Source organism: Tubulanus polymorphus, chromosome 7 (assembly GCF_964204645.1).
Source record: "Tubulanus polymorphus chromosome 7, tnTubPoly1.2, whole genome shotgun sequence".
Lineage (NCBI taxonomy): Eukaryota > Metazoa > Nemertea > Palaeonemertea > Tubulaniformes > Tubulanidae > Tubulanus > Tubulanus polymorphus.
Window position 1 is genome coordinate 16036933 of NC_134031.1, and position 27987 is coordinate 16064919.

At 43.1% G+C, this 27987-nt stretch overlaps 2 protein-coding genes across 7 annotated transcripts in view; one reads left to right on the plus strand and one right to left on the minus strand.

Annotated features, from left to right (window-relative positions):
• The first annotated feature begins 1517 nt into the window (after positions 1-1517).
• Positions 1518-21948, plus strand: LOC141909355 (uncharacterized). 2 transcript variants are annotated; one of them, XM_074799779.1, is made up of 13 exons: positions 1518-1561; positions 1934-2094; positions 2604-2765; positions 3473-4735; positions 6198-12874; positions 12958-13295; positions 13671-15612; positions 16066-17091; positions 17336-17731; positions 18125-18384; positions 18611-18811; positions 18974-19132; positions 19308-21948. In XM_074799779.1, the coding sequence occupies exons 1-13, from the start codon at positions 1526-1528 to the stop codon at positions 19443-19445; spliced, it is 12759 nt and encodes a 4252-aa protein (XP_074655880.1). In that variant the 5' UTR covers positions 1518-1525; the 3' UTR covers positions 19446-21948. The 2 variants fall into 2 exon arrangements, with proteins under 2 accessions (XP_074655880.1, XP_074655881.1); XM_074799780.1 differs by lacking the exons at positions 1518-1561; positions 1934-2094; positions 2604-2765; positions 3473-4735 and adding an exon at positions 5988-6084.
• Positions 21949-24613: 2665 nt separating this feature from the next.
• Positions 24614-27987, minus strand: part of LOC141909356 (uncharacterized) — a 51280-nt gene continuing 47906 nt past the window's right edge. For all 5 annotated transcript variants that reach the window (XM_074799784.1, XM_074799785.1, XM_074799783.1 and 2 more), the window contains one exon: positions 24614-27952. In XM_074799784.1, coding sequence (XP_074655885.1) covers positions 27894-27952 — 59 coding nt within the window. In that variant the 3' untranslated portion in view covers positions 24614-27893. The remainder of the gene's footprint in view (positions 27953-27987) is intronic.

Here is a 27987-nt window from a genome sequence, read left to right on the forward strand (position 1 = left end):
GTCAATTTATGGAAACCAAAATGCTAGAATATTAATATTATTATGACATTTTCAATATTTTTACATAAAACTTATTCCTGAGGCTCTAAGGCACTTTACAGATTATCAAGTTTCTCTGGATAAGCCATGTTCATCAATAAAACGTGAAGAGCAGTTTCCAAATCATAAGAATTTCTTATCAAAGAATTGTTGTCTTCTTGCCATCAAGGGATTGATACCGTTTTCTAACTGACCGTGTTTTTTCGTCCTTTAAAAACAGAGCCCGATGATTGTGAGTTCCGTCCACCAGAAGCAGAATTAGACGAGTACCATCCGAAAGCCACGCGCACGCTATTCGTCGGTAACCTTGAGAAAGACATTACGACTCAAGAGCTGCGTTCGATTTTCAAAGATTACGGAGATATTCTGGTACGTTGAAAAAACTATCTACCACGGGAATGATATAGAATACGGTAAAACTTGCCTAATTCGAACTTGTTAGGAAATACTGACAAATTGGTCATAGTCAAGCGAAAGTCTTCGGTTAAGGGGTTGGAAAATATGTTATGAAGTCGCAATGATTTTGTTTTTTGTCCGAGTTACTCAAAAGTCATCAGAGTTGGCCATGTCTGAGTTAGGCGAGATTTATTCCGCTAGATTTACTGAATTTCGACCGATTAGTTATATTTGGCAATTTCGCTTTTCGCAGGATGTTGATATCAAGAAACAGGGTGCCGTCTCCGCGTACGCGTTCGTACAATACACAGACATTACCAGCGTAGTGCGCGCGTTGCGAAAAATGGATGGGGAAAATATTGGTGCTAACAAAATTAAGGTGAGTTGCTAACGAACAGCTAGCGGCTAGCTACGCGTGTGATGTGTTTGTACATTAAGTAATTAACAGCTAGCTAGTGTGTTAATGTATGTGTAAGTAAAGCGATAACTAATCGCGTAGTATGCATTATACTTGATTAAGAATTGCATGTACTATCTTTGATGTACACGGCAGATATCGTTTCGCGTTTATGTCGAAAAGGCCAGACCACTCTCTCTGAAATTATGTCTGTTAACCTCATTTCGATGTATCTATTGTAATCAATTGCCTATTTCCATAGTTCATCTGCGTGTAGTTTAAACTGAGCGCGTGACTTATTGTCGAATGGTTGCGAACATATCCGGTATGATTGTGCCGCAAATCCTGATTCATGAAAAATGTATTCTGAACTATTCATGACTGGGCGTACAATGGTTGAAACGTTCAATATTCAGCTGTGAATTGCCATTCCTGTTTTTTCTAAACCAAAAGAGATGAAAATTTTCTGGAAAAAAAAAATGACGATATATGTTTTTTCAGTTGGGTTTTGGTAAGAGTATGCCTACCAATTGTATATGGCTGGACTGCGTGGCCGAGACGATCGTCGAGAAGTTTCTGATGCGTCATTTCGGTCGACACGGTCACGCGAGTCATTGCGTAATGGATCGCCACCTCGGACGGGCGCTGATTTTCTACGATTCGGTCGAATACGCGCAGTACGCTCTGAACGAAATGCGAGGACGCATACTCGGCGCCAAGAGAATTCAGGTAAGGCTCAAAGAGTCTGAAACATCTCTAAAAAAATCAGGAAATTTTGTAAAAAAAAAATCAGGGAATTCGGATGATGCTATTGATGCGTGTTTTTTATCAGTACATGATTCAATGAAAAATGAATGAATCGTAACATTTTAAATCTTGAGATTTCTCTGATTCGCTCTCAGGGAGTTTTGTTTAATCGTATGGAAAAATCAGGATTGTAAATTGGCAGAAAGTGGCCACCTTGACTTACCTCATTATATCTATTTATAAAATGATTAAAATAATAATGATGATAATAGTAATAATTAGTAATAATCTACTGCTTCCTAAATCTGTAACTTTGAAAAGTGAAGAATTTTCCCGACGATCTTGCCATTACAGATTGATTTCGCAAGTCGAGATTGTCAGACCGATTTCTACGATAAACTTGAAGCGACCGGACAGCTACGACCCGGCGATCGGCCCGAGGAGCGGCCACCAGCGGCGGGTAGCGTTAACCCTCCTGCGGCGGGCGGACGCTATAACCGCGCTCCTTCGGAACAGTAAGTTTTCGAAATGTGATACATTAAAATGTATCTCAATTGGTAGTGCTTAAACCTTTGATAGTTATTTCCAAATTTCGATGCTGGTTAAGGCTGGATGGAAAACTGTTGTAAGGTTTATAGGTGCCTAAATGTATTTTGCTTATTATGTACTCTACTGGTACTGTTTTATGTATCGGTTAGGTTTCTGTCTTGAAAAATGACCATAGCTCAAAAGCCCCTCAAATACCCCTGAAATTTCATATTGATGGTCGTGTAGGTACCGGAAAAACTGGAACTAAAAGATTTCCAATTTTGTTTATTTGACTGACCATCTAACCATCTGATTTCAAAATCAGACTCCCTTTTTCATTCTCAGCAGTTTTGGTGGGTTTGTAAGGAACTCCAAATCAAATCAATCAAATAGATAAGGGGTCAATCTCCTATTTCAAGATCATAAGCTAACCGACATCTATGGAACTGGTATGTCTGCCTGTCTTTTAATCACCTAATGTAATATTCCATTATAGATACGAGCCGCGGGGTTATCAGGCGTACGGTGATAATCGACCGAGTTATCGTAACAACGCGCAGAATCGGCCTGGACGCGCGCAGTTCCGAAACCGCGGTCGTAGTTTTTACAATTCCGAGTCGGGTTCGTATGATGACATCGGCGGTGAACGAAGGCGCAGGTAAGAATATCGAGTTACATCTTAAAAATGTTGAACGAACCGGGGGACATAAGTCATTCTGGATTAAACATTACGAAGAAATGGAGATTGAATTTACATGGTTTTGCATTGGCCTCCATCAATTTTTGGCGTAGATATCTTGAGCCTTGATAGACCCCTTCAATTTCACCCACTTATTTCATCAATTATGCTTTATGGAAAATATGAAGTGTATATTGTACGCCAGAAAATAGAAGGTATTTGTACTAACTAGCGTCTTTCCGAATGGTTGTTTTGCTTTGAAATCTGATGTCATTAGTTTTCCTCTTCCTTTTGCTTGTACTTTTCTGAAAATGCTGAACGCGTAAACGTTTTACATTTTCAGAAAAGTACAAACAATAAGAGAAAACAACCATAAGGCATCTATCTGTGAGATCAAATATTTTCGATTACAACATTTACAATATTTTCGATTACAACATTTACTATATATTTGTACGGATTTTAACCATTGATGAAACACTACATATAAAGAATCCCACGCTTATAAAACGAGAAAGATGAATTCCGAAAAGATTCCTTCAAGCTAATGATTTATTGATTCGACGTTTCGACTATAATCTAATAGTCATCTTTAGAAATACTGAAATATTGTACGGACTTCATTTCTCATTGTCTCGTCATGTCTGCTATTCACTGATCTAGTTTTGTGTGGTTGTATTTTTCAGACACTTCGATGAATTCAGTCAAGGGAGTAACACGTCGTTTATGAACGACGATTCATACGAACAGGAATTACGAGATTATAGTTTCGGACAGCGAGAACGACGCGATTTCGACGCGAGTCCGAGTCCGCCGCGGGAACGTCGTGTCGAGTCCCGCGACGGCAGCCCATTCCGTCGATTGCCGGCACAATACGAACAGTACGACCGCTACCCGGAGCGTTACGGCGAACGTTACCGCGACACGGACAGTCAGGGAGAGTTGGACAATGCGCGCGGTGGCGGCAGCGGCGGCGATCCGCGTCGCGATTTCCGCGATCGCTACGGCTTCGACGACAAACACGAACGAAAACCGCGGCACAGACGTTCGGAGTCGCTAGAAAGCGGCAGCAGCATGCGACGCAGTATGAGTCCGTCGGAACGACGCAAGGAGAAAGTGCGACGCGTCGCGCGAACTCTCGGCGAGCCGGTCGACGACTTCGCGCAGTCGCAGCGCTCGCACAGTCCGATGGACTTCGACGAAGCGTACCGGGAATACAAACACAAGGAACGGCGGATTAAAGAGAAAGAAGAGAGTGAACGGACGAAACATTCAACGGAATTACGCGGTAAAAAACTACGCGGCGTCGGCGGTGAGAATAACGCGGCGTCGTGGAAATCGGCGTACGATTCCGATTCATCGCGCAGCGACGCTTCGGACAGCGAACGCAAGTGGAGTACGGAGAAAGGCGGTGCCGCGAAGCGTCTGCGCGACGAGATACTCGAGGACAGCGAGGCGGCGTCGAATTGGAAATTATTACAACGTCAACATTCGTCGCGTAGTTTATCGAGTTCGGGCTCGCGCGGCAAAAAGGATATAGCCGCTACGGCCGCCGCTCCAGCGGAACCGATGGAGGCGTGTTCGTCGGCGGACGTCGTCGTCGTCGCCAGCGGTAAAACAGAACTGGATTTACACGAACGAACGCGTAAAGACGAAGCGGCGCGACGTCTTAAAGACGAGGACGAAGCGCTGAAAAACATACCTGCTGAATTCAGTCCGCCTAGTGATAATTCGGACCAAGACTCGGAGATCGACGAGTCGCAGCAGTCGAGCGTCGATCTGACGAAGTTGCAGAAGGAGAAGTTGCAGTTGTTGATGATGTTGAAGCAGCTCGACGACGGCGGCAGCGGCAGCGATAACGAACAGGGCGCCGGCGGCGACGACAAACGCGCGAATAAACGCGCGAAACTGGTCGAAGACGTTCTAGAGGATACGCGCAAATTCCAAAGGTAAGTCGTTATTGATTATTGTAAAATAGCCTCACTCGGACGTAGTGAGTAGATATTGGAATTCACTTATCTAAAAATAATCTAAAAGAATTAAAAACAATATATTTATCGAGAATTAATAGAGACTTAAAGGAGTCTTACATAGACTTTTGATTTCGATTGATTTCATTATTGTATTATCGGGTTGTATTGAAAACCCCAGCCCCGCCCCTCCTATCTGACCAGGCTGTCAGCAACGATGATTTGAATTATATTTATATCTAGTCCCGCGATGATAAGTCTTGATTAACAAATTTCGATCAATCAAAATATTGGAAAGTTCATTTTAGGCATTTTTAGCTTGTTTGATTTTTATACATTGTGGGTTTTGATCATTCTGATGATGATAATGATGAGGCTTATATAATGCAGCCTGTGCGCTCGGAGCGCTTGTCAGATATGTTTTTATTAATTGGTATCATTATTCCCCCAGCCTTTAACTCTAGCCATGTATCAATCATATCTCCCTGGGGAGAATTAACAACTCGAATTCAGTGCTACGAAGTCATCGGTCCAGGTATTCATTCACTCCTGGGTGGATAGGGGCAACAAGTATAAGTGTCTAACTCAGCAAATTACGAATTATTGATATTGCTAATTGGAAAGGAAAAATTGTATTAACATCTGTCGTAGGCTTTCTTCTCTTAAAAATCAATGGGTAATTGAAACGTTATTATGTGGCATGCGCGTCGTTTGCATATTATATCGGTAAATGGGTTTTTATAGGCTACGTGGTGAAATTGATAAAAAAATGTATACACATCAGGATATTATCGACCAGGAAGACTGGCTGCGCATAGACGACGCTTTATCATCGTCTCTTTAGAATAAACCTGAACAAACATTGATATCAATGATTTCGGAATAGATTCGCGATTTAGTTATTATTTTGTATCGCAATTGGGTTACGAGTCCATTGATCGCGGGGTGTCTTCTGCGAATTTCAGTCGAAAAGATTTACGGTCACCAAGTTCTTAACATGAACCAACCGGTTGTATTCATATGTATACATGTTTGCTCGATAAACCGCAGTATTTGGCTCTAGTTATTCTGCCCTCGTGCTATATTTAATGTATTTATATTTATGTGTACGTATGTAGCGAGACGTGTTTGTTGTGTATTAACATTTCTAAATATACCTGTGACAGGACGGTCATAATGAATGACTCATACATTGCTATCGTCGTCGACATTGCTAGACGCATTGCATTCAGCGATAACAACACCATATTTTATCAATGTTTGGAAAATTTTCCATTTTAATGTATTCATTAGGCCTATTTAGTGGCAGCTGTATGGAAAAAATTCTTGTAGGTTTAATTTGCGATGTGGGCGTACGGTGTATAATCAAAATTCACTATTTATGGGTGGAACAGTTTCATTTTTGCATTTCCGTTATTTTAATCTTTTTGTTTGGTTATAGACATGGTGACGATCACAAATCAGAGCAGAGCTACCGCAAACAGATGGAAGCTCGTCGCCATCAGATGGAAGAAGAGGTACGCGTTCTCAAGCAGAAGGCGAACAAGTTCGCGGCCGGAGATAAACACCGCGTCGACGTGGAAGAGGGCGAAATGGTTTCCGAAACGGAGCGCGACATCGCGCCCGATAATCTCGCGCGTAAAAAACGTAAATTCAGTGATATATCGCCGGACGTGAAGCCGAAACGTTCGTATCGGACTAAATCGAGTAGCGAAGGGATTATAAGCATGAGCGACGACGAGTTCGCGTCGCGTAACGCCGAACCGGACATGCACATATTCAAATCGCCGTCGGTGAACGAGGATCGTCCGACCGACATCCGAATCGAGGTCGGCGAGGACGGGAACTTGCGCCGGCCGGACGGCTCGTCGCGTAGTCCCGCGCGCGATCGTCGCCACCGCGATTTCGGCGACGATAAGCGAGAACTTTCGTTGCCGTTGCCGAAGTTCGCGTTGTTGCTGTGCAACATGTCCCCGCGTGTGCAGCAGCAACAGCAGCAGCAATCGTCCGAAAAACAGGCGTCGTCCCCGAAATTGATGTCGCCGCAGGTGCTCGTGTCGCCGGCGCCTTCGTCGACGGAGAAAACGACGCCGCAAGTGTCGCCCGATATTCCGAAACAAGACTCTGAAAACGACGAATCGCGCAAAGCGGATAGTACGGAAACCACGCCGAAAGCGCGGAGCAAAAAGAAACCGGATTCGCTGTCGTTGAGCGGTGCCGGTTTCGGCAGTCCGTTGACCGACGACAGTCTGTCGCCGAAATCACCATCTGAGATTTCGTTGGAGGAACGCATTCGTCGACTCGATGAGAAACTCAGTAAAACCGAGTCGGTACGCGCTCCGGTGGTCGAAACAGTCACGCCTCCCGCCCCGACGGCTGCCGTAACCACGCCGATAACGATCGATTACCAAAAATACAAAATCAAGAAACGACAAGACTCGACGAACTCGATGCCTCCGCCTCCGGAGAAGAAAGCCGAACCGTCGGATATCGTGAAGTCGTTACTGTCGCGCAGTAGTATATTCGACGAAGACGCCAAACGTCTCGAGCGGATTAACGAAAAATACGAACCGAAGGATTACACGAATCTGGAAGCCGATCGGTTGGGGTTTCGTCTGAGTACGACGGATCCTGAAAACAGCGACGACGTGATCGGCAACAATATCGATCACGTAACGGATTCGGTCGATCTGGAACAGGTGCCGGAGATAATCAGCAGCCACACGTCGGTTTCGCCAACGTCGATTTTGAAGAAATCTCCGATGAAAGAAAAGGATGTAGTCATGCCGAAGTTACCGCTTGTGGTACCAGCTAAAACGCAGGCTGTTGTGATGAATGTATTTGCGGATACACCGCCAGCAGCGGCGGCTGCATTGACTTCCGCAGCATCGTGTGAGATCGCTGCGTCTGAAAAAACTGATGACAATCTATTCGTGAAGCCAGAATCGCCGTTACTTCCTCCAAAAAAGTCTCCAGTCGCGCAGCCCCTTATAAAAAAGGAAGTTGTTTCACCTGTGAAACTGGAAACGGAGATCGAACGAAATATTCCGACGCCCGGGCTGAAAAAAGAAGTGGTAGAGTATTCAGAAACTGTAGAAGTGAAACAGGAAAATGTTGAAACTGTCGACGATGTAAATGTGAAAATTCCAGAACCACCAATTGAAGACTCAGATCAGCAAACAATGATTCACGACAATGCAGTAGAAGAGGCAATGGAAGTTCATGAAACTCCGCCTATTCCTGATGTTCCTTTAAAGCAAGAGACTAGGCCATCATTGCCGGAAGAAATTGTTAATGGCAATGATGATGCTCCGTCTCCACCAGTTGGGCGGGAGGTAAAAGAAGAAATACCTCCGCCTCCTCCTCCGCTGGAGTTACCAGTCGAGAAACCACCAGAACCTGCTGAATCTCCGGAACAAGAACGCACTCGCAAAACGACTCCCGACGATCCGGAGCCAAAAAACTTGCATGACATGGTCTCAGTTAAGAATGAGGAGAACAAAGACGTTTCCTTAGCTGAGGCCAGGCCTGACGAGGGCAAAAATCATTCTTCGAACAGTTCTCCTGTCAATTCAAAAAACCTTCAACTCCCGGTGGCAAAAAACGACGAAGCGCTACCGCCACCGAATACGGGAGGAGCGGTAGCGGCGATTACATCAAAGACCACCAGTGATTCTACAACTACAACAACAACGCCATCTGTGATATCAACTGCAATCGGTACCGGTAATACATCCACAATTCTCGGAAAACGAAAACATGAAGATAGCAACTCGCCGAAGGATTGCACAAAACCGAAGTCGTTCAAACCCGAACATCGACATACGAGCAGTTCGAATTCAAGTTCCAATTCAAAAACTGAGAAATCTGTTGATAAGCTCGCGCAGCAACACCAGCAGCAGTCCGATCACGACTTGAAAAAGTTGAAGAATTCCTCATCCGGTAGTGGTGGTAGTAATCATAGTCATTCGTCATCGTCCGTCGGATCAACTAGTAAAAACATGCCATCTGGGAATCACAGTAGCAAAGACAGAAAGGAATCATCGGCTTCAAAATCATCGTCATCTTCATCATCTACCTCCAGCAGTAGTAATAAATCTAGTCATCATAAAACTCATTCTAAGTCACCAGAGAAGAAAATAAAAACGCCTTCGACATCATCAACATCAGCGACGTCTTCCACATCTGTATCTTCTTCCAGTACAAAAGATAAGAATCGCGAAAATGAAAGGAAAGATATGTCGAAAAAAGATATCAGCAAATCATCATCATCGTCGTCGTCGTCATCATCATCGGCTACGAATTCACTTGAAAAGAAAGTTGACGATAAAGCCAAGATTGAAATGGAAAAAGAACGCAAACGGGAAGAAAATGATGTAAAGAAAGTCGACAAGAATAAACTCAAAGATAGTAGAATGGATAAGGTTAAAGTTGACAGTGGTAAATTTGTGAAAGATAAGAAGGATAGTAAATCCTCTGACGTGAAGAATGACAAAAAGCATGAAAAAGTAAAAAGTAATCGAATTGACATGGAAAAAAAGGAAATCAAAGTTAGTAAGCCAGTTGATCCACGGTGTAAAGATGATGATTCAAAAAAGGAAAAGAAATCGGAGTCTAAAAATTCTGAAGATGCCCAACAACACGGCAAGACCAAGTCTAACGAAGGAAAGATTAAAGAAGAAGAACCAAAGAAAAGTTCGAAAGATGATGAAATTAAGAAAAGCAAACCGGATTCAAAAATTGAGAAAAAGGATAGTAAAAATAAACTAAATGAGGCTAAGGGTAAGGAAGACCATTCAAAAAAGGAAGAAAAGAAGACAGATGTGAAGAAGCCTGTCACTTCATCTTCAAAAATCGAAAAAACGAATGATGAGCAGAAATTAAAGTTTTCAAAAACTGGAAATAAAGACAATAAACCTGACCAAAAAGAATCCGACTTGAAGAAAATTGCTGAAGAGAAGGATAAGAAAAAGAAGCAAGAAAAGGAAAAGAATGATAAGAAGGGTGATAAGAAAAAGGATTCAAAAAAGGACCGTAAGGATAAAGATCATGATGGTAAAGGTCCTGACGGATCGGGAAAGGATAAACCGAAAGATAATGATCACGACAAAGATAAAGAAAACCGAGAGAAAGATCGCGAAAAGAAAGATGATCGAAACGACGGCAGAGAACAAAAAGATAAAAGCAAGGATGAAACGAAAGATAAAGAGGCCGATAGTGGTAATAATAACAAAGAGGGTAAGAAAAAAATGAAAGATGACCGAAAAAAGAAAGAAAAAGAAAAGAAGGACGTGGTTGTAGACGACCCGACTAACGAGGACTGGCTCAAGAATATCCTTTTAGACGAACCGGAACAGTTCACGTCTATGTACGATAAAATCAAACGACGGTCGAGTAAAGAAGCTCCGAAAACAGGCAATGATAACGATGGGCATAAGTTCAAACAGCAGAAACGTAGCGGGAAGAATAACAACAAAAAGAGTAAGATGCCGGTGCGAATAGACTCCGACGATTCGGATTCAGAGAATTCCGATAATTCCATCGATGTCCCCAAGCGAAACAACAAAAAGAAAAAGATGGCGTTCGACTCCGATGAGTCGGATCTGGAGATATTTCGCGCGGCGCGACAAAAGAAGAAATCTACAATGAATAAATCAGCATTTCTGTCACAAGATTCCGACGAGTCGGACTTGGAAATAATACGCAATAAGAAGAAAAACAATGTGAAAACGATCATGCACGATTCCGATGCCTCGGACCTAGAGCTTTTTCGTGCAGCTCGCAATAAGAAGAAAATTTTGCATAAAACTGCCACGATAACCCGCGATTCCGACGATTCAGACCTCGAATTACTGAGAATGGCTCGTAAGAAGAAAAAGAACCTGCCAAAGACCCAAGCGAGTGCTAAGTTATTCATCAGTAGTACTTCAAGCAGTGACAGCGATGATGATCTCATCTTGCCGACGAAAAAGAAGCCCTTACCGCCTGTTGTTAATAAGAAGGAGAAGAAGGCTGATAACGCGATATACAGCAGTTCTGATTCCGAATCATTCACGCCGGTTAAATCTTCGAAATTGAAAGATCATAATAACAAGTCTGGCAAGAAGTCGATTTTGGCGAAATTAGACATGGAGTCGTCTTCGTCGGATGAAGATGATGATGATATTAAGCTGCCGCATCCTAAGAAGACCGTTACAGAATCTAAACCAAAAGTTCACAAGAAGGAAGTGAAACGAGACGAAAGTAAAGACAAATCTAAATTGATAAAAGAAAAGTCGCCGAATAAGTTGATAAAACTGGCCGATTTGGTGAAAGAAGAGAAATCACTCAATAAGAAAGACCTTTTGAAGAAAAAGGTTGTTCAGAAAGTACACCATGTTAGTAATGATTTACACCTAAAGTCGGATATGAAGAACAACAAAAAAGTCAAGAAAGACAAAAAGGAGTTTTCGGAAAATTCAGAGTGTACAGTCAAATCGGAGACAATCATGGATAAGAAGAAATCAAGTGAAACATTGCCCGATCATAGAAAACGTACCGAGTCCGGTGACCGTAAAACGAAAGATGATAAAATGCTAGGTCCACCCGTACTCGTAATGGAACCTAAAGACGATCAGAATAAACAACGCAAAGACGTGAAGAAAAAGAAGAAGGAAAAGAAACGCACGAAGAGCGTTGACGAGAAAGATAAGACGGAATCCGTGAAAGAGTCCTTGCCTCCTGAAATAAATGCGGAAATTATCTCGTCGAATGTTCGATTGGGTGGAGTGTCTAATCTGAATAATGACAATGATGATTCTGGAGTTCCATTCTTTTCGTCTTCGCTGATAGCTGACGATGACCTTTCACCACCTGATCTCACAAAAAGTGAAGAACCGACGGATAAATTAGAATGGATTCCGGCTGGTGTCACTAGTAGTAGCACGCACGATGTGTCCGATGATCTGAAAAAGTCGAATAAACATAAGAAGAAACAACATGTCGAAATCGATAAAACAAAGCACAGAAAGAAACCGAAGCCGGACGCCTTGAAGAAATTGGAAAGAGGTTTGCACGCTTCGGATACAGAGGGTGATATGTTTGAGAAGGTATCCATCTCGGAAAAGTCAGATGATCCGTTAGGAATTGACGATTCTTCGAATCTGGTCATAAGCGAAAAGGAAGAAACGGTAATCAGCGATTTTAACGTACCGTTCAGTGACATCGAAGCGTCGATGGCCGCGCCCGTGTTCTTAGTTAACAAGGTCGAACAAGAATCCGTTCAAGTCGACCACGTGATCCATTCGGTTGAAGAGACCGTGTCGACTACGTATCAAGAGCCGGAGGTCGACGCCGCGACTCAGTTGGCGCGCGCCGTGTCAGAATTACAGAAAGATGAACAGAAGCGTTACACGCCGGAGCCGCAGCTCATCGAAGAGGTGCCCGAATACCTGCACCTCGAACCGGTACCCGATCCCGAACAGTACCCGCAGGAGACGACCGTCTTCCAACAAGAAACCGACGACGCGGTCGCCGCTCTGATGGGTATGGAAACGACGATCGTTGACGCGACGCCTCCGATCGTGCCGGATACGCGTTTGCCGTTCAACGCGTCCGAGCAGCCGACTCCTGAGAAATCGTTCGCCGATCGATCGTACGACGGCGCCGATAAGTCATACGAAGTAACCGACGAACAACCGTATCTGATTGAAGAAGAAAAAGTGCCGGTTCCTCCGAGAACGCCCGAAGTAGTGATCGAAACGCCGAAGAAAACTGTCGTCGCTTCTTCTTCGTCGTCATCGTCACTGGCAGAATCGGCGATTATCACGAGTAGCGATATCGATACGAAACCGTTGGGCGGTACGGTGTTAGCTATACCAGAACACCCCGATGGAAAGGCGCAGAAGGCCCCAGCCGCCATCCCGCTGGCGACTGTGTGCGTGAAACCACCGGAACAAGAACAACAACAAGAGCCGACGACGGACCTCGATACGTCGTTCACAACGGATCAGTGGTCGGAACCGGAAACGCCTGCTAAACGAAAACGCAAAACCAAGCAACCCAAAGCCAGAAGTAGGAGGGATAGCAGACGCAGCTCAAGCAAAGAAGAACTGTTCCCTGAGCTTACTATTGAAGAAGGTAGATATCATAGATTTTCATTTGGTTCAATATTCGATCGTAGATATTGAATGAATTGTCATTATTTTATGCCTATTTTCTAGATACCGATCGTGTAAAAGACACCGAGGTCCAAGAAGAGCCAGCCTTGACGAATTACACGCCCCAGAAAGTTCATTCTACTGAATCGGAGAAAACGGGTACTCCTACTGCACCGCTGGAAAAAGATGACGCGCCATCAGCCGAATCAACTATCGTGGAGCCACACAAGTCAATGGCTCTTCCTTCAAAGCCAATTCCGAGTATCATGGATGATCCATGCGATGACTTTGAACCGGAATCTCCTGGTGCCTTGCACATCGATATGTCTGGTATTGAAGGTGACGAAAATGAAGCTCCAGATAATGATGATTCTGTCGCTGAAAGTTCTGAATTATCTCAGGTATGTTATATTCGACGAAGTCTGATGGTCTTATTGACGTCATCAGTTGTCAGGATGGCCATTGACCTGGGAAGGGAAACTCATAGAATCAGAAAAGCCTATGAAGAGTTTGGGAAAATTCAGGGAATTCGACAAATTTTGCAAAAGACCTGGAAAAATTACGGAATTTGGATATGTTTATTGACCGCATGTTTATTTATCCCATGTGATTCATTAGAAATGATAAATTGTAGAATTTTAAACCAAAAAATTCCTCTGATTTACGCCTCGGGAATTTTCTATTATAACATGGGAAAATTGGGGAATTTGTAAATTGGCGGAAAGTGACTACTCTGATTGTTCAAGTTTTCAATCTAATCGTTCTTGTTCTTACAGTTGTCCAATCAGCATACGCCGTCTGCCCGTCGTAAAGGCAAACGTAACAGACGTAACAACCAACGTAAAGATACTCGTCAGCGACCTGTTGCCGTCGTCGCACCGAATGAAATCGCTCCCACTCCCGAGAAAGTCGAAGAATTTCCCTCGAACATTCTGCAAGAAGAAAATCTCGAAAAAGACCCGAAGTTTTCCGAATCGAGTTCCGAAAGTTTTTACAGCGAGGAGAAAAGTCCGCGTATACTTTCAAAAGACAGTCCGCGTTCGGTGAGTCCGCGCGCCGGGCTGTTCCTCGATCGCGATAGCCCACGCCGTAAGAGCCCCGGACGTCAAGGTAACGTGACGCCGCCGATTTCGGATATAAAATCGCGATTGCGACCCGTCAGCAAACGTCGCCGGTCGCGCCGGTGTTCGTTCCCGGAGTACGACGATCGTGAGATCGTGCGCGACGCTCAAATACACGAAAAAGACGCGGACATCGACGCGATTGTCCGCGAAAAGAAACTCAGCGAGTACGACTTCCGAGACGACGACGAAGCTCTCGAGCCGACCGCATCGTTCAAAGAATTCGAAAGTAAAATGGAGCGATTCGAAAAGCTGGAGCCGTTCACCAAGTTGGAGATCAAGGAGGACTTCATGAACGAGAAAGACGATCAAGATATGGAGAAGTGGACGGAAGTTTCGTTGACGGATAACGGTATCAAACTGAAGCGCCATCGCAGGAATAAAGTACGCGTCGGTCGCGTGTTGGAGAATGTTCCACCGATCAGTAAAATGGATATCGCCGCCGATCTGGCCAATAAACTGCCGACCCCGCCATCCGAAAGCGGAAAAGAATTATTGCCACCGTACGTAAAACTCGAGAAGCTTCAGATCGTCGAGGAAAAATTGAAAAAGGAAGATCCGAAAACAAAAGAGGACGAGGAAGACCAGAAAATAGTCGCGGTCGAAGCGCAGGCCGATGCCGCTCCGGTGCCAGTCGAAGAAAGTAAAGTGGTCATACAGATGAAACCCGATGCTGCTGCAGCTGCGGTCGAGCAGTTGGCGCCGACGCTGTTATCGACACCTGTTTCGGCGCCGGTTGCCGCAGCCGGCGGGAAAGATCGTAAAAGCCGGCGCAATCGTAGAAAGAAGAGCTATCAGGGTGGCGCCGCGAGTCAAGCCGGCGGAGCCGACGAGCACAACGTCGATCTGTACGAATTCCGCGACGATTCCGAGTTGCAAGCGGAGGTTATCGAAATGGCGGCGCGAGCGGCGATCGAAGCCGCTGAGGATCATAAAGAAGGCGCACAAACCGGCAATGCGGTTCCTGCATCCGATGCGAAACCGGTCGCCGGAACTCCCGATCGCGAACTGATGCCGCCTCCTATCGGCACGTCGACCTCGATGACGATGTTGAAATCACCGCCGGCCGTTTCCAGCGCAGCGCATCAGACGAAATCTCCGCAACATATCAGCGGCCTCGATCAGGTTCTGATGGAAGAGGCGCGGTCGCCGTGTATTTCGTCGGACGGCAATCACTCGCAGGACGAACACGCTCTCGTCATCGATCGCGAACGACACGACAGCCACAGCAGCTCGGACCACGTCGAAGCGCACGTGCCGCCCGTGAAGGAGAAACGCCGACGAAAGAAAGAGAAGAAGGACAAGGAGAAGAAGGAAGGCGAAAGCGGCGAGACGTCGGTCGCGACGACGACCGCCGCGCCGCCGACCGCGAAAGAGAAAATGGACGAGGCGATGAAAAACGAGTTTCTCAGTAACATCGATCGGATCATCGAAGAAGTGTCGCGAGGGAACTTCGATAACAAGTCGATCGAAGACGACCCGGACGCGCCGCCTCGTAGACGCGGTTCACGGTCCAGTAGTAAACACGACATTCCACACGCGGAGAAACCGGTGGTTTCTAGTACACCAACAGCCGTAATACAACCTCTACACCAAGGTATTAATCACTCCATCTTGTTATCAGGGTTTTTACTGATCAGGGAAATCAGGGAATTCTGGATTTGTTATCTCCTGTACTTGGGGGGGGGGGGAAATCAGGGAATTCAGAAGGGATTTGAACTGAAGGACCCAGTTCCACAGTTGTGAGTTAAGATTTGTCTCGTGAGTTAACTTATTGAAATTGAACTAATTTTAACAGTTAACTCTAACTCAGAACTGTGGAACTGGATCAATGTGTCTTGTTCTTGCTGGTGATTTGTGGCACTAGGAAACTCTTATGAAGAAACAGCCCTCACTAAGGATATCTTACTATTTAACCAAGGAATTTTGGTTAAGGGTCAGGGAAATAGGGAATTTAGAATTCCTTGATCTGATCTGTAAGAACCACTTCTTATTCGAAAATTGCTGATTATTTATGAAAGAGTCTAATATCTTATACAATTACTTTCAGGTCCTCCTTTACCTCCTCAGAATCCATTGGTCGCTTTACAACAGCAAGGATTCTCGATACCTTCGATGGACGCGATGCAGGAGAAATCCGACGTTCCGGCGACATCGAAGTCCGACACGCACGGCGGTAATCAACCTTCGGTCGTTCACCAGTCGAACCATCGAAACGAACGAGAACGAGAGCGCGACACGTGTCGCCCGCCGTTTCCAGGGCATCATCCGCATTTACCGAATCAGCACGGAGACAAGAGCGTCATCTCGCCGATCACGCCGTCAACGCCGGTTTCGCAATATCAGGAGAGCATGAGTCGTATACAACACCAAGTAGCCGTGTCTCAAGCCGGTCAACCGGCGGCGATGAAGTCGCCGATCGGCGAACCGCAACACCCGCCCGTCGGCCAACCGTTCCCGCGTCCGGAGGAGTTAGGAAAGTTACCGCCGGGCGTCCCGGTGTCGTCGCATCAGTTGTTGCAGGACACGCACGCCGGCCGCCACCACATGATCGGCTACCCGTCGTCGGAACGTAGCGCCATCGAGAGACAAGTTCAAATGGAACGCTGCAATGACGAGCGTCGGTTGAGCGACCCGATGATGGATCGCGGACTGCCGCCCGGCGACCGTTTGACGCCGCAATCGGCTCACTACACGCAGTCGCAGTTCGGCGACCGCGTTCCGCCGCCGCACCACGGGCAGGAACGCGTGTTCAACTTTCAACACGACCGTCCTCCGCCGGGTAGTCTGTCGCGGCCGCCGCCCGAACGCTCGCCCGGCGGTCACCATCCGAACGACCGTTTGATGCCGCAGCAAGAGCGTCAACCGTCGAAATCGCCGACCGGTAAGATGTCGCCGCGTTCCGCGATGGGCGTGCACGTCGGCGTCGTGAAGGGACAGCCGTATCCCATCGGACAACGAGAGACGCTTCAAGGACAAGTGATCGAACGCGTTCCGAATCCGAACAATGGACAAGAACCGCCGAAACTACACAGTCCGAAAGGTGGAAATCAACCGTTACTGTCTCCAGACCAATGTAAGTATCAGATTGAACTTAGTTTGTTTATGTGCATTAATTTGCGACAAACGTGCATTAATTCGTGACATATTTTAACTTATTTCTTATGAAATCAAGGACCCAGTTCCACAGTTGATTTGACTCTGAATTAACTCGTTGAATATGAACTAGTTTTAACTCGGAGTTAACTCTAGCTGTTGAACTGGATCCAGTAATTTGTGATATTTTCTCGTCTTTTATTGGATTGCGTATTTTTTTGTAGTGAAACGCGATCAGCTTCACGCTCAACAGATGGCGTACGTGAAAAACAGCGAACTGCGCGCGATGTTGAGTCAGCCGTCGCGTCTCGCCGCGCAACACCAGCAACTCATACAACAACAACTACATCCGCCGAACGCCGAACATCACCGCCATTCGCCGAACACGGCGCAACATCGGATGCCATTCGCGATCCAGGACCGGCCATCGCACGCCGAGCCAAAGGGTCCGCTCGACCCGCGACACGCGCACGAAGCGAAACTGATGAACGACGTCGCTGTTCGTCATCCAGGCGTGAGCGCGTTCACGTCGCCCGACGTGCGCATGCCTCATCCGGATCATCATCCGAATCTACCGCCGGGTCATATCTTTCATCCGGAACTCGGTTTACAACATCCCGGTACGTTCTTACAGAATTTTGTTTGCAATAATTCATGACGATTCCGCTTCTGGGCGGCCACTGTCTGACCTGGAAAACCTGGAAAAAGTCAGGAATTGGAAAAAAATTATAGGAAATAATCAGGGAATTTGACAAATTTTACCAAAAACCTGTAAGACTGGAGGGAATTCTGGTAATGCTATTGACCCAATGTTTCTTTATCAATACATGATTCAATGAAAAGTTAATGAATTGTAACATTTGGAAACCTAAACATTTCTCAGATTCACTCAGGGAGTTTTGTGTAATCACTGGAAAACTCAGGGGAATTGTAAATGAAAAGTGGCGGCACCCTGCACTAAATGTTGTGGTTCAGCTCAAATGGATTTCTATATTTCGTCGTTTATTTCACAGGTATGCCGCCGTATCTCGGTGTTCCGCGAATGGGGATGGACCCGCGAATGATCTTCCCTCCCGGACAGCCACCGCCCGAGTATATCACTCACCAAGGGCAGCTGATGGTCGCGCCGCAGCAATACCTGCACCCGGATAACCGATTGACACCCGAAACGCGGCCACCATCGCGCCCGCTCTCAGCCCACGGGCCTCCACCCGGGCGTCCTCCGCTGCCAGAGCTTCCTAACCATCCAGACTCGCTGATGGTTTTACTGCAGGTTAGTATCCTTCGGTTAGCTTCACGAATAAACGCTAGAAAATTATAAGGAATACTCAAAAATCAGGAAAATCTTAACAAAATAAGGCATAACTGAGGGAATTTGACAAATTTTGTCAAAAACCTGGAAAATTCAGGGAATTTGTAAATGGTTGGGAAGTAGTTAGTTACCCTGTGTTACAACTGAAGTCGTCATTATTTAATTTGTCATTGAATGATTGTTTCAGAAATACCCAGTCATGTGGCAAGGCATCCTGGCGTTGAAGAACGATAACGCGGCCGTGCAAATGCACTTCGTCTCCGGGAACAGTACGTTAGTGAAACTATCGATGCCCGGTATCATCGAGGGTTTACCGGCTCCTCTACGAATAGCGCAACGAATGAGACTCGAGCCGACCCAACTGGACGGCGTTTCTAAACGAATGCAGGTTAGTGTTTGTAATGTTGCAGGGGTCAGGGGAATATCGCAGAATTTCGGATTCGCTGATTTGTATGAACCCTGAAATTCAACGTTTATCCTTAAACTCTTTCGATTTTTTTCGTACAACTGAAACTCATGCAAATATTCAAATTCGGTCTTGTCTTTTTAGAACGACGAGGATTATTGTATGTTATTGGCGTTACCGTGCGGCCGCGATCACATCGACGTGATGCAACAAACCAGACAGTTAACAATCGGATTTATCGACTACCTACGACAAAAACAGGCAGCCGGAATTGTCAACGTGCCAGGTCCCGGTTCCAATCAGGTATGTAATGATAGAAATACGTTTTCTATCTAACTTTTAGATTCTTTACTCGGACAATTTTGCGAGTCCCTGTTAGTTGAGTTAACTGTTGATGAATGAATCAATTATTTCGAAATTATGACTTTTCTAATCATAAATCGTATTCCTAACTCTGATTTTCTCTGTTTTTTTGCAGACGGCCTACGTCGTGCATATCTTCCCGCCGTGTGAGTTCTCGCGAGCGAATCTCGCGCAGCTAGCTCCCGACCTACTGCAGAGCGTCGCCGGCGTCACCGAGGTCGCTCACCTGCTCATAGTGATCGCGACCGTGTGAACGAAACGACCGGCACACGGGAGGATCCAGGAACGGAATAAAAATTCACGCGGGATAAAGTCGCGTATCGGAAATGACGACGAATCCCTGACCTATAGTACGCGCGTGCGTGCGCGCGCGCGCGACATAGTCGAATAATCGCGACTCTAAAGCCAGATTCATCCGCACCGGAATTATCGAAACGACTTTATTATCCGTGGAGATATTTATCGTTGAGAAAACAGGACGTATTTAAGCAGTGATAAAATAGAAGCACGTTATGATGCATGGATTACGTGTAATAATAGTTAAATGCTAGCGGAATAGTAAACATATTAACACAGACAAGAATATTGACGTATCGCGGATATATGTAATGTATCTAATGGTTGTGTGTATATATATATACATATATATATTGTTTGTTTAGATCACTAAATGTGTGCTGTTTTCGTGTCATCATCGGCGTCGATCGAAACGCGTTTCGGGGATTATAAAAAAGCGTTCGCGGTCGTTCCGCTTTGCGACCGGGGGGACGTGTTTCTCGATTTAAACGATGAAAAAAACATAAGTGTGCGTAAGTTGTTAGTGATATATTTGTATATATTATTCGTAAGGCGTTGTTTCATTAGCTCGCGCACCGCGTGTGTACACGCGTACGTGTCGCTTGCGCGCTGTAGTAGCCGGCACTGCCATCATTGTCACTCTTTTCGTTTCGATGACCGCCGAGGACGTTTTCATCGCCGATTCGTTCGGCTTACTCCGCGGAGAATTTGTAAATATTTCACAATCGAGCTGGGGTTTGGGTCACGTTAAGTAAACAATGGACCAGTTCGGGGGCGGGCGGTCGTACGTAAACGTGATTACGGGGGAAATTCAACAATTGCTGTACATAATTTTATCTCGAATGATTTTCGTATTTTGGGCCATATCTACTACGTACACTTCTAGCGAAAAAACGTAGTTCGTAAATTTTTTTTTTCTTTTTTGGTTAAGACTTATTCATTCAGATTCTTATATTTTTGCTAAAAGAAGGTTTGTGCATTTTCCTTAAAACACACGCACATACACGCGCATACACAAAATTTGTGCATAGTTTCATGTGAATATCATTAAGCTTGTGCATCCCCACTTTCTGCTACTAGAAATTAAGCAGTCGTCAATCGAGAGTGCCACCAGGGGGTGTGCAAATTAACGCCATCCGTCATCCTCATTATCATCGTCATTACGACCTTCATCTTCTCTTAAGGCAGCAGCAGATTTCGCTGTGTAAATAGTTAACCATATTATTGCTATTATTATTATCATTACCATTATCGATGATATTATTCGTGATCGATGAAATTTCTAGTTAGGATGTAATTTATTTCGTATCGGAAGAAAAGTGAAAGACCATTTGCGAATTTTCGATCACACCATTATTACGATTATTATTAGCATTATAAACTATGGCATCGAGGTAATTAGATGGCTAATTTATCATGCATACAAACACGCTGTATATAATTTATTATACTGAATTAGATGAAGAATAATAATAATAATGATAAAAGTTATTATTGTTATTATTATTACTATGGATAATGTGTTCAACATCATATAGTGTATATAGCTGGTACATACGAAAAACGCTAGTTTGTATAAAAAGTATATATGTATAATTTGTATATAGAGGTATATAAAGGATATATGTTCGAACATCAGCCGTTGGTGTGTATATCTGTGTACATAGAACGACGAAAACGGAAACGAAAAAACGGCTCGTCGCGAATTATCAGAGTTAATAAATTGATATTACGAAAAAAATGTGGGCTTTTTCTCCGCGCGGCGACCTCGCGCGTACGCCGTTCGAACTGTCGAGTAAAATCGGCGCCGAGAATTTTCAACGCGAAAGTACTTAAAAAACCGACCGCAGTCGGATATCCGGGCGGGCGGGCGAACTTACTCGCGAGGTCGCGTGCCGCACAATTATTTGTTATATTCCATGTGGCATAGCCTGTTCCCCCCCTCGAGGGCACCCTATTTCTTTTCATTAGTTCACGCCACACACCCATAGCAGCTTTCGCCTTCGGATAATGTTGAATATTTTGATTATTTTTCTTTTTTTTCCGGGTTTCGTAATCACATCGCTGAACGCTTCACTCCATTTGAAACTCCCCGAGTCTCGATAATCTAATTAATATATGATATATATGTAGCGTCTGTCCGTGTGCACGTTTCCATAGTTACCAGCTCGCTTCACACGCATTGATTATTGCGATAGATTTTTCCTTCCTTGTACACTCGCAAAATGATCAATTTGGTTTTTTAATCCTCTCGCAGTACGATGAACGTTTACGTATTTTTTCTTTTGCGCTACTGCTGCTGATTCTCGAGACAACGCGACGAAATTAGTGATTGAATTAATTAAATATCGCCGTAATAATAATAATCGCTATAGAATATTATCGAATTCGAAATACAAAAATGAGTGCAGTGTAAAATTAGTATAATATTGATTATCATGATATATATATACATATATATATATATATATATATATGTTAAAAATGAAAATGATCTCAGTTTTCTTTGTTCGGTTTATATAAAAATGAGTGTTTAGTGTGTATATTATGGGTGAATGATTAAATGATTGTTGTCGACACTGGTTGTCGTTTATCGGTGGTTTTACTGTGAGTAATTAGTACATTTAAAAAAAAAATGAACGAAATAGAAATATTCGAATCTACTGGTTTCAGGTGTGCAGGCTATGCTACATGTATGATTATTATTATTATTATTATTATTATGATTATGATAATTATATATTAAAACGTTTGGGTACGAACGACGCGTTGCGGAATGGCTGGGCCTCCCGAAACCGAGTCGTGGACACCAAAACCGACCGAGTCAAACGCTACAAGCTCAGAAACTTCGTAACTCGCTGTTCGTGCCCGAACGTATCTGTTAAAAACTATTATGTGTATGTACTAGTGTGTACAAGACCTTTCGTTGTCACCAGTCAGTACATAAACCGGCCGTAAGGTGGCAGCAGCTGTTCTCTCTATATATATATATATATATATGTTGAATCGGTGATGGAATCGAACGTAGAAAAGAATTCTCGACGTTCACGCTTCCGATACTCGAATCTTTCATCAGGGAGAATTTCCCACCTTTTATCCTAGATCATATACTCAAACGATAATTCTGAACGACACGCGGTCTCGTGTCCCCGGTTTAATACTCTTCGACGACGTCTTTTCGTTTTACCGCCGGAGTTTCTATTCGAAATCGCGAAATGTAATACCGAAACGTTTTCTTCGAGGACGCTGCTGCCAGCCGCACTTTTAACACCTTGCCACCCGATTCGTTGAAATCGTAGTACGGTTCTGTAGTACTAGTAATATAACCAACCCTCGGATGTTAAATCTTTGGTGCTAATGTATAAACATTGTAGTTCGTAGTTTCAGAAAATTATTACTATTATTATTATAGTTATGAATTAACTTTTGTGTCTTCTTTAATTATTATGTGTAAAATACGCAGCCTACAATTCACAGATTTGGATTTTGAGTTTTGTTTCGTTTTTTCGTATTTTTGAAGTTTTTCTTGAATTTGCTTTTCGCCAGATGTTTTTTTCTTCTTCATTCGTTCGGAATCCAGATGAAATAAACAAGACAGATTCTTATAGTGTTTGTAGCACTCGTGTGTATTATAGACGTATGAACATCTCGGCGTGTGTAGTTCTTCTGATGTATTAGTGTCATTCTGTGCTGACTGGTGGCGCCACATGTGTAGAATGTACGTACATGTAATTTGTGCAGTTTTTGTACAATACAACCGAATCTATATTTGTATTAAATAAAGTCTATTTTGACGCCGGGAACGAGTGCGAGTCGATGGCGTCGAATCTTAGAAAAATAAGACAGAAGAGAATAAAAAATTTATAAAACTATAAAAAAAGTTATCACGTTTATTTAGTTTGCTGAAGGATGCATTGTGCCTTCGCGGAGTTTGTCTTCACAGTTTGGAGTAATCATCTGAATTAAGGTCTAGTAATGGACGAGAATAGACGCAACAGCCACAGGAGTATGGGCAACTGGATCACATATTATTCAACTATCCGTCAACAGAAATAGCATGCATATATGCCCTGAATAATTTAGTCTCTACAAAATGTTCATTATCAACCTTTTTGATTACACCTGAAATGGTGAGGCTTGCCCTCGATACCTGTATTTTGACGAAATGAATTGGTCAAAGTTTGCATCTTGCCCCAATCCAAACAGATGGTACTGCTCCCGACTCAAAAGAGCATGCAGATTTTTGCTCCCGAATCCAAATGAAATATTTTCAAGCCCCCAAATTGAGGCTAAAGCACTTTTCAGCACATCTAGTGTGGGAAAAAGTTGCACTTTTCTAGTGAATTGCGCCCATGGTTGAAATCATGGTTGTCATGATTTGTGCGCAGGGGCTTGTATTATGTATTGTAATTAGTAGAAGGTAATCATTTTGGATCTAAGCAGCTAGTCTCCCAAACTAAAAATACGAGCTGTAACCCTCACTGGACAGACTGACCCTTTGACGAAAATCATAAGTCATATAAAACAAATTGAGGATCATTTATATTCATAAGTGGCTCCAGACTCTTAATCAACTGAGAGAATAATTTCATTAAGATATCGTTGTTCTTCGCCCGCCACAGTAAGATCAGCGATAATAGCATTTCAACTATCTAGTGCTGCCCCAATGTATAACGATAGCGGGGAAATCGTAAACTAACACAATACTCGCTTGCCATATGCTTTGAGCGTCGACAACTGTGGCAATTTTTTGATGATAGAATTATTCTGTAATACAGTAAATTTGTATCGGGGGTATTTCTATTTTTGTTTGGGAGGGGGCGAAGGGTGTTTTTTATTCAATGTTTTTGGATGGAAGTTCATTCAAAGATTTTAATGAATTTCAATGAATGATAATTCATTCTGTATATAAATACTAATTTATTGCGAGTTTTGCAAGGAATAACTTGTTCACGCTCAAACCCTACTCTAAATCTCCAATTCGATTAAAAAAAATAAGTTTAACAAGGTCGTGAACAAGTTATAAAATGGTAAGAGGGCGTGGGGAGAATATGAAATCCACTCCTAGAATGAATCAAAACTATCAACATATATATTTTGTAAGTGTTTTATTTCTGCACTTAATACACGTAACATGATTAAGACTGTCATGGTACAAATCCAGCTTAGTTATTCATAAGTTAACATAAGCTATTAATCTACTTATTACTGTTGCCATGATGATGATAATGATTCAGACGTTAGTTCAAAAATTCTACATTTTAGACAATTTTCATCAACAACCTAGGTACAAGTGTATTTCTTGATGATAAGCCTCAACTAAACTGGTTGTATATGCATTTATTATTGCTGGCTTTACACTATATACAACCACATCTTATGATACAGGATCGCCACTCTACTTAGCAAATTAAGTACCACAGTCTGTTTTTGGTCATTGGAAATTAAGAGATTAAACGATATAATATGTATATAACCAACCAGGTCAACGTGGTGACTTGGTAATGGTGAATTAATTGGGTACGTATATTTCTGTAGATTCCCTTTGTCACTCTGATACTCAAGTAATGCTTATTTCTATAAAACAATCATTGAGGAATTTATGTTATAGTTTATGATCTTAGAGATCTTTGAAATTCAAATTCACTAGAACTACTGCTAGAGACTGCTAATGAAATCAATGGGTAGCTATCTTAATCATCACGAAGAGACGATATGCCAGCATTGTTGTTTTGATATTTTGGGCCCTGATCAAGAAAACGACCCTTTGATTCCGTCAAACATAGCAAGACTTACCTAGTAATAGCCAACTAATGGTCTTACAACAAATTGACGACAAAAGGTTTTTAGAACTCTCAGAAGCTCAGACAGTAGCAGATGAAAATACATTTGCTACTCTATGGGCATTTGAAGGTCAGGTCGGTGCAAGGGGTTAAACAGGGGGTCATAAGGGGGATAACAACATTATGGGGCGGGGTGTGGTTGGGGATGTGCGTTACGACAATTAAAGCGTTTTTTTTTCGGTGAGTGTGAAGTGCAAACTGTAGATAGATAATTAGATAGAAATGCTAATTTAATACTGCGTGTGGTACAACGAATAGTGATACGAACGAAGCCGTGATTTACAAAGCGTTTTACAACATTACGGGGGACAGTTGGCAGAGATATAGACGAGAATACAACGAATAAAGTCAATACAACATGAAGGCATAAACTAAACTACGTATGATGATAGAGAATAGAAAGAGAGGTATCCAGGAGGATCGATTTTCTATGTTTTCAATCATTTATTCCACCCATGCGTCTATTTTTCAAAAGACTCTCCACTTTTCCACTTTTCTGACCTCTAAAAAGCCTATTTCTTGATACTTGCAGATTTGAGACTGAATTTTAATGATAAAACATCGATGAATGCGAGAACGAATGTTTTTTTTTTCATTGAGAATATTAATTTCTTTATCCGTGGTGCCTGGACCCATCCCAGAAAAAGGGGGGTAGGAAAGAGAACATGTAGAGGGTTGACCGACAACGTGCGAGACGACAGCGCATACCTAAAACACCTTAATTAACAAACTCCACTAATTGACTTTTACTGATAAATCCTGCCCTCTATTTAGTAGTCATGTGTCTAACTAATATCAGGGAACTGTCGCAAACAGCAAATGCTACGCATCGATTTACTTTTAGTGTTTCGAACAAGTACAAGCTCAAGATTATTATGTGGATACATTGATTTTTACCAGTCAGTACTGATACACTTAGCAATCTAAGTTGAAAACTAAAAGACACCACTCTCCAGTGAAAGCAAGCAATTTTCCGTTATCTGATTATTTACACCCTATATTAAAGTGGCATTGAATTCTTATAAAACATAATATGACCATACAATAAATATATAACAGACATAATCCACAGAAACGCAAATATCTCATGATGATAATGGTAATCATAATCATACGTTTTAAAAGATTTTAATAGAGCAATACATGTATATTCTATTGAAATGTATGTTAGTTACTGATAATGATTGAGATATAAAACGCTAGTTCGATCTTTTCGAAAGTCTTGGTTGAACGCTTTTAACGAGATTGTTACACAGGACACGAGATTCAGATTTATACTGGTTCGTAGCCAGTATTTCTTCGTACCAAAAAGGGAAAGTTTCCACCATAAAGACAAAAGGTCGAAATATAGTACTATTCACAGCTCTCCCAAGCTGCAACCTAGGAGCTGCAACACAGGACGCGAATCCTAGAGATCAGACAAGACTTTTAAACGTGGCATGCTAAAGACTTGGAGTGGCAGGCGAAGTTTGTCTGGTCAGTGTGGCGACCACTTAGCTATAAGGTGACGAGTCAATCTCGGCGACGTCACAAGCTCGCAGAGTTTTTAGCTGAACTGGACTTTTAACGGCGGTTCGTACGAACGAAAAAACGAATCCCCCATGGCTACGAGCCTGATGTAAAAGGCTTTATTTCGAAAAGCCTAGAAATGCCCCAATACGTACACTTACAACATTGGAATGATGGATTTAAATATATAATTATTGTGATAAGCGTGTAAAGAATTTTTCATATTGTCGATGTAAATCATCGATTCATATCTCCGCTGTTGTATTTGCTGAAAGGGGTCGATGTTAAAGGAGAATAAATGTTCAAATAGGGCCCGGCTGACCATATAGATGTGGATGACACTGTAAGAGCATTATAAAGATCAAGATGTTGTTCAATTCATCTTGATTGGTACCATTGCCGTGACATAAGCGTTTACGTTTAAGGTTTGCGCATTTTAATGTACAACATTTCTTAATATTAATAATCCCGCTTTGTTCCTGAATTTCTAAGGAAATATCATGATTCTCCCCCTCTTTCTAAATCGTTAATCTCTTAAACCTCATTCTTATTGACCATTCGAATGTCCACGGCTTTTTCATCGCCGGGTCAAATATGCAATACAATTCTAATGCTATATATAATATTTTTGATTTATTCCACAATGCAGCAAGAAGCCTACATCGTAAATGCATATTTCTCTTTATTTGCCACAACCACAACACAAACAATTTAGACAAACTAACAGCAAGTCGAATCCTTGAAAAAAAGATATTTTCAAGGAGACAGTTTCACAGGACGTCAAACTTCACAATTGGCCAGGTTTGTAAAGCAAGGTCCGGTAACTGGACGACAGATCCACGGGGAACTTAAGAATTTCTCTGGGGTTTTGTACACAAATAATAAATTTTTTTTACTTCTTAGATTAGCCACGACATTATGCTATAATTGATTATTATCATATATATTTATTATCACATTCAGCTCAAAATATCGCCCACAACGGCTGCATATGTGCCGCAATTGGAAAACTGTATTTTTTCTTCGAGTTCCCAGTCTCCTAGTTCGACGATTCATCCTCCTAAGTGTGCCGGTGTGTCACCACGTTGTGGACCAGTGAATATATTTGAACCTGAAATAAAAACAACGCAAGTCTTTAATATTTCA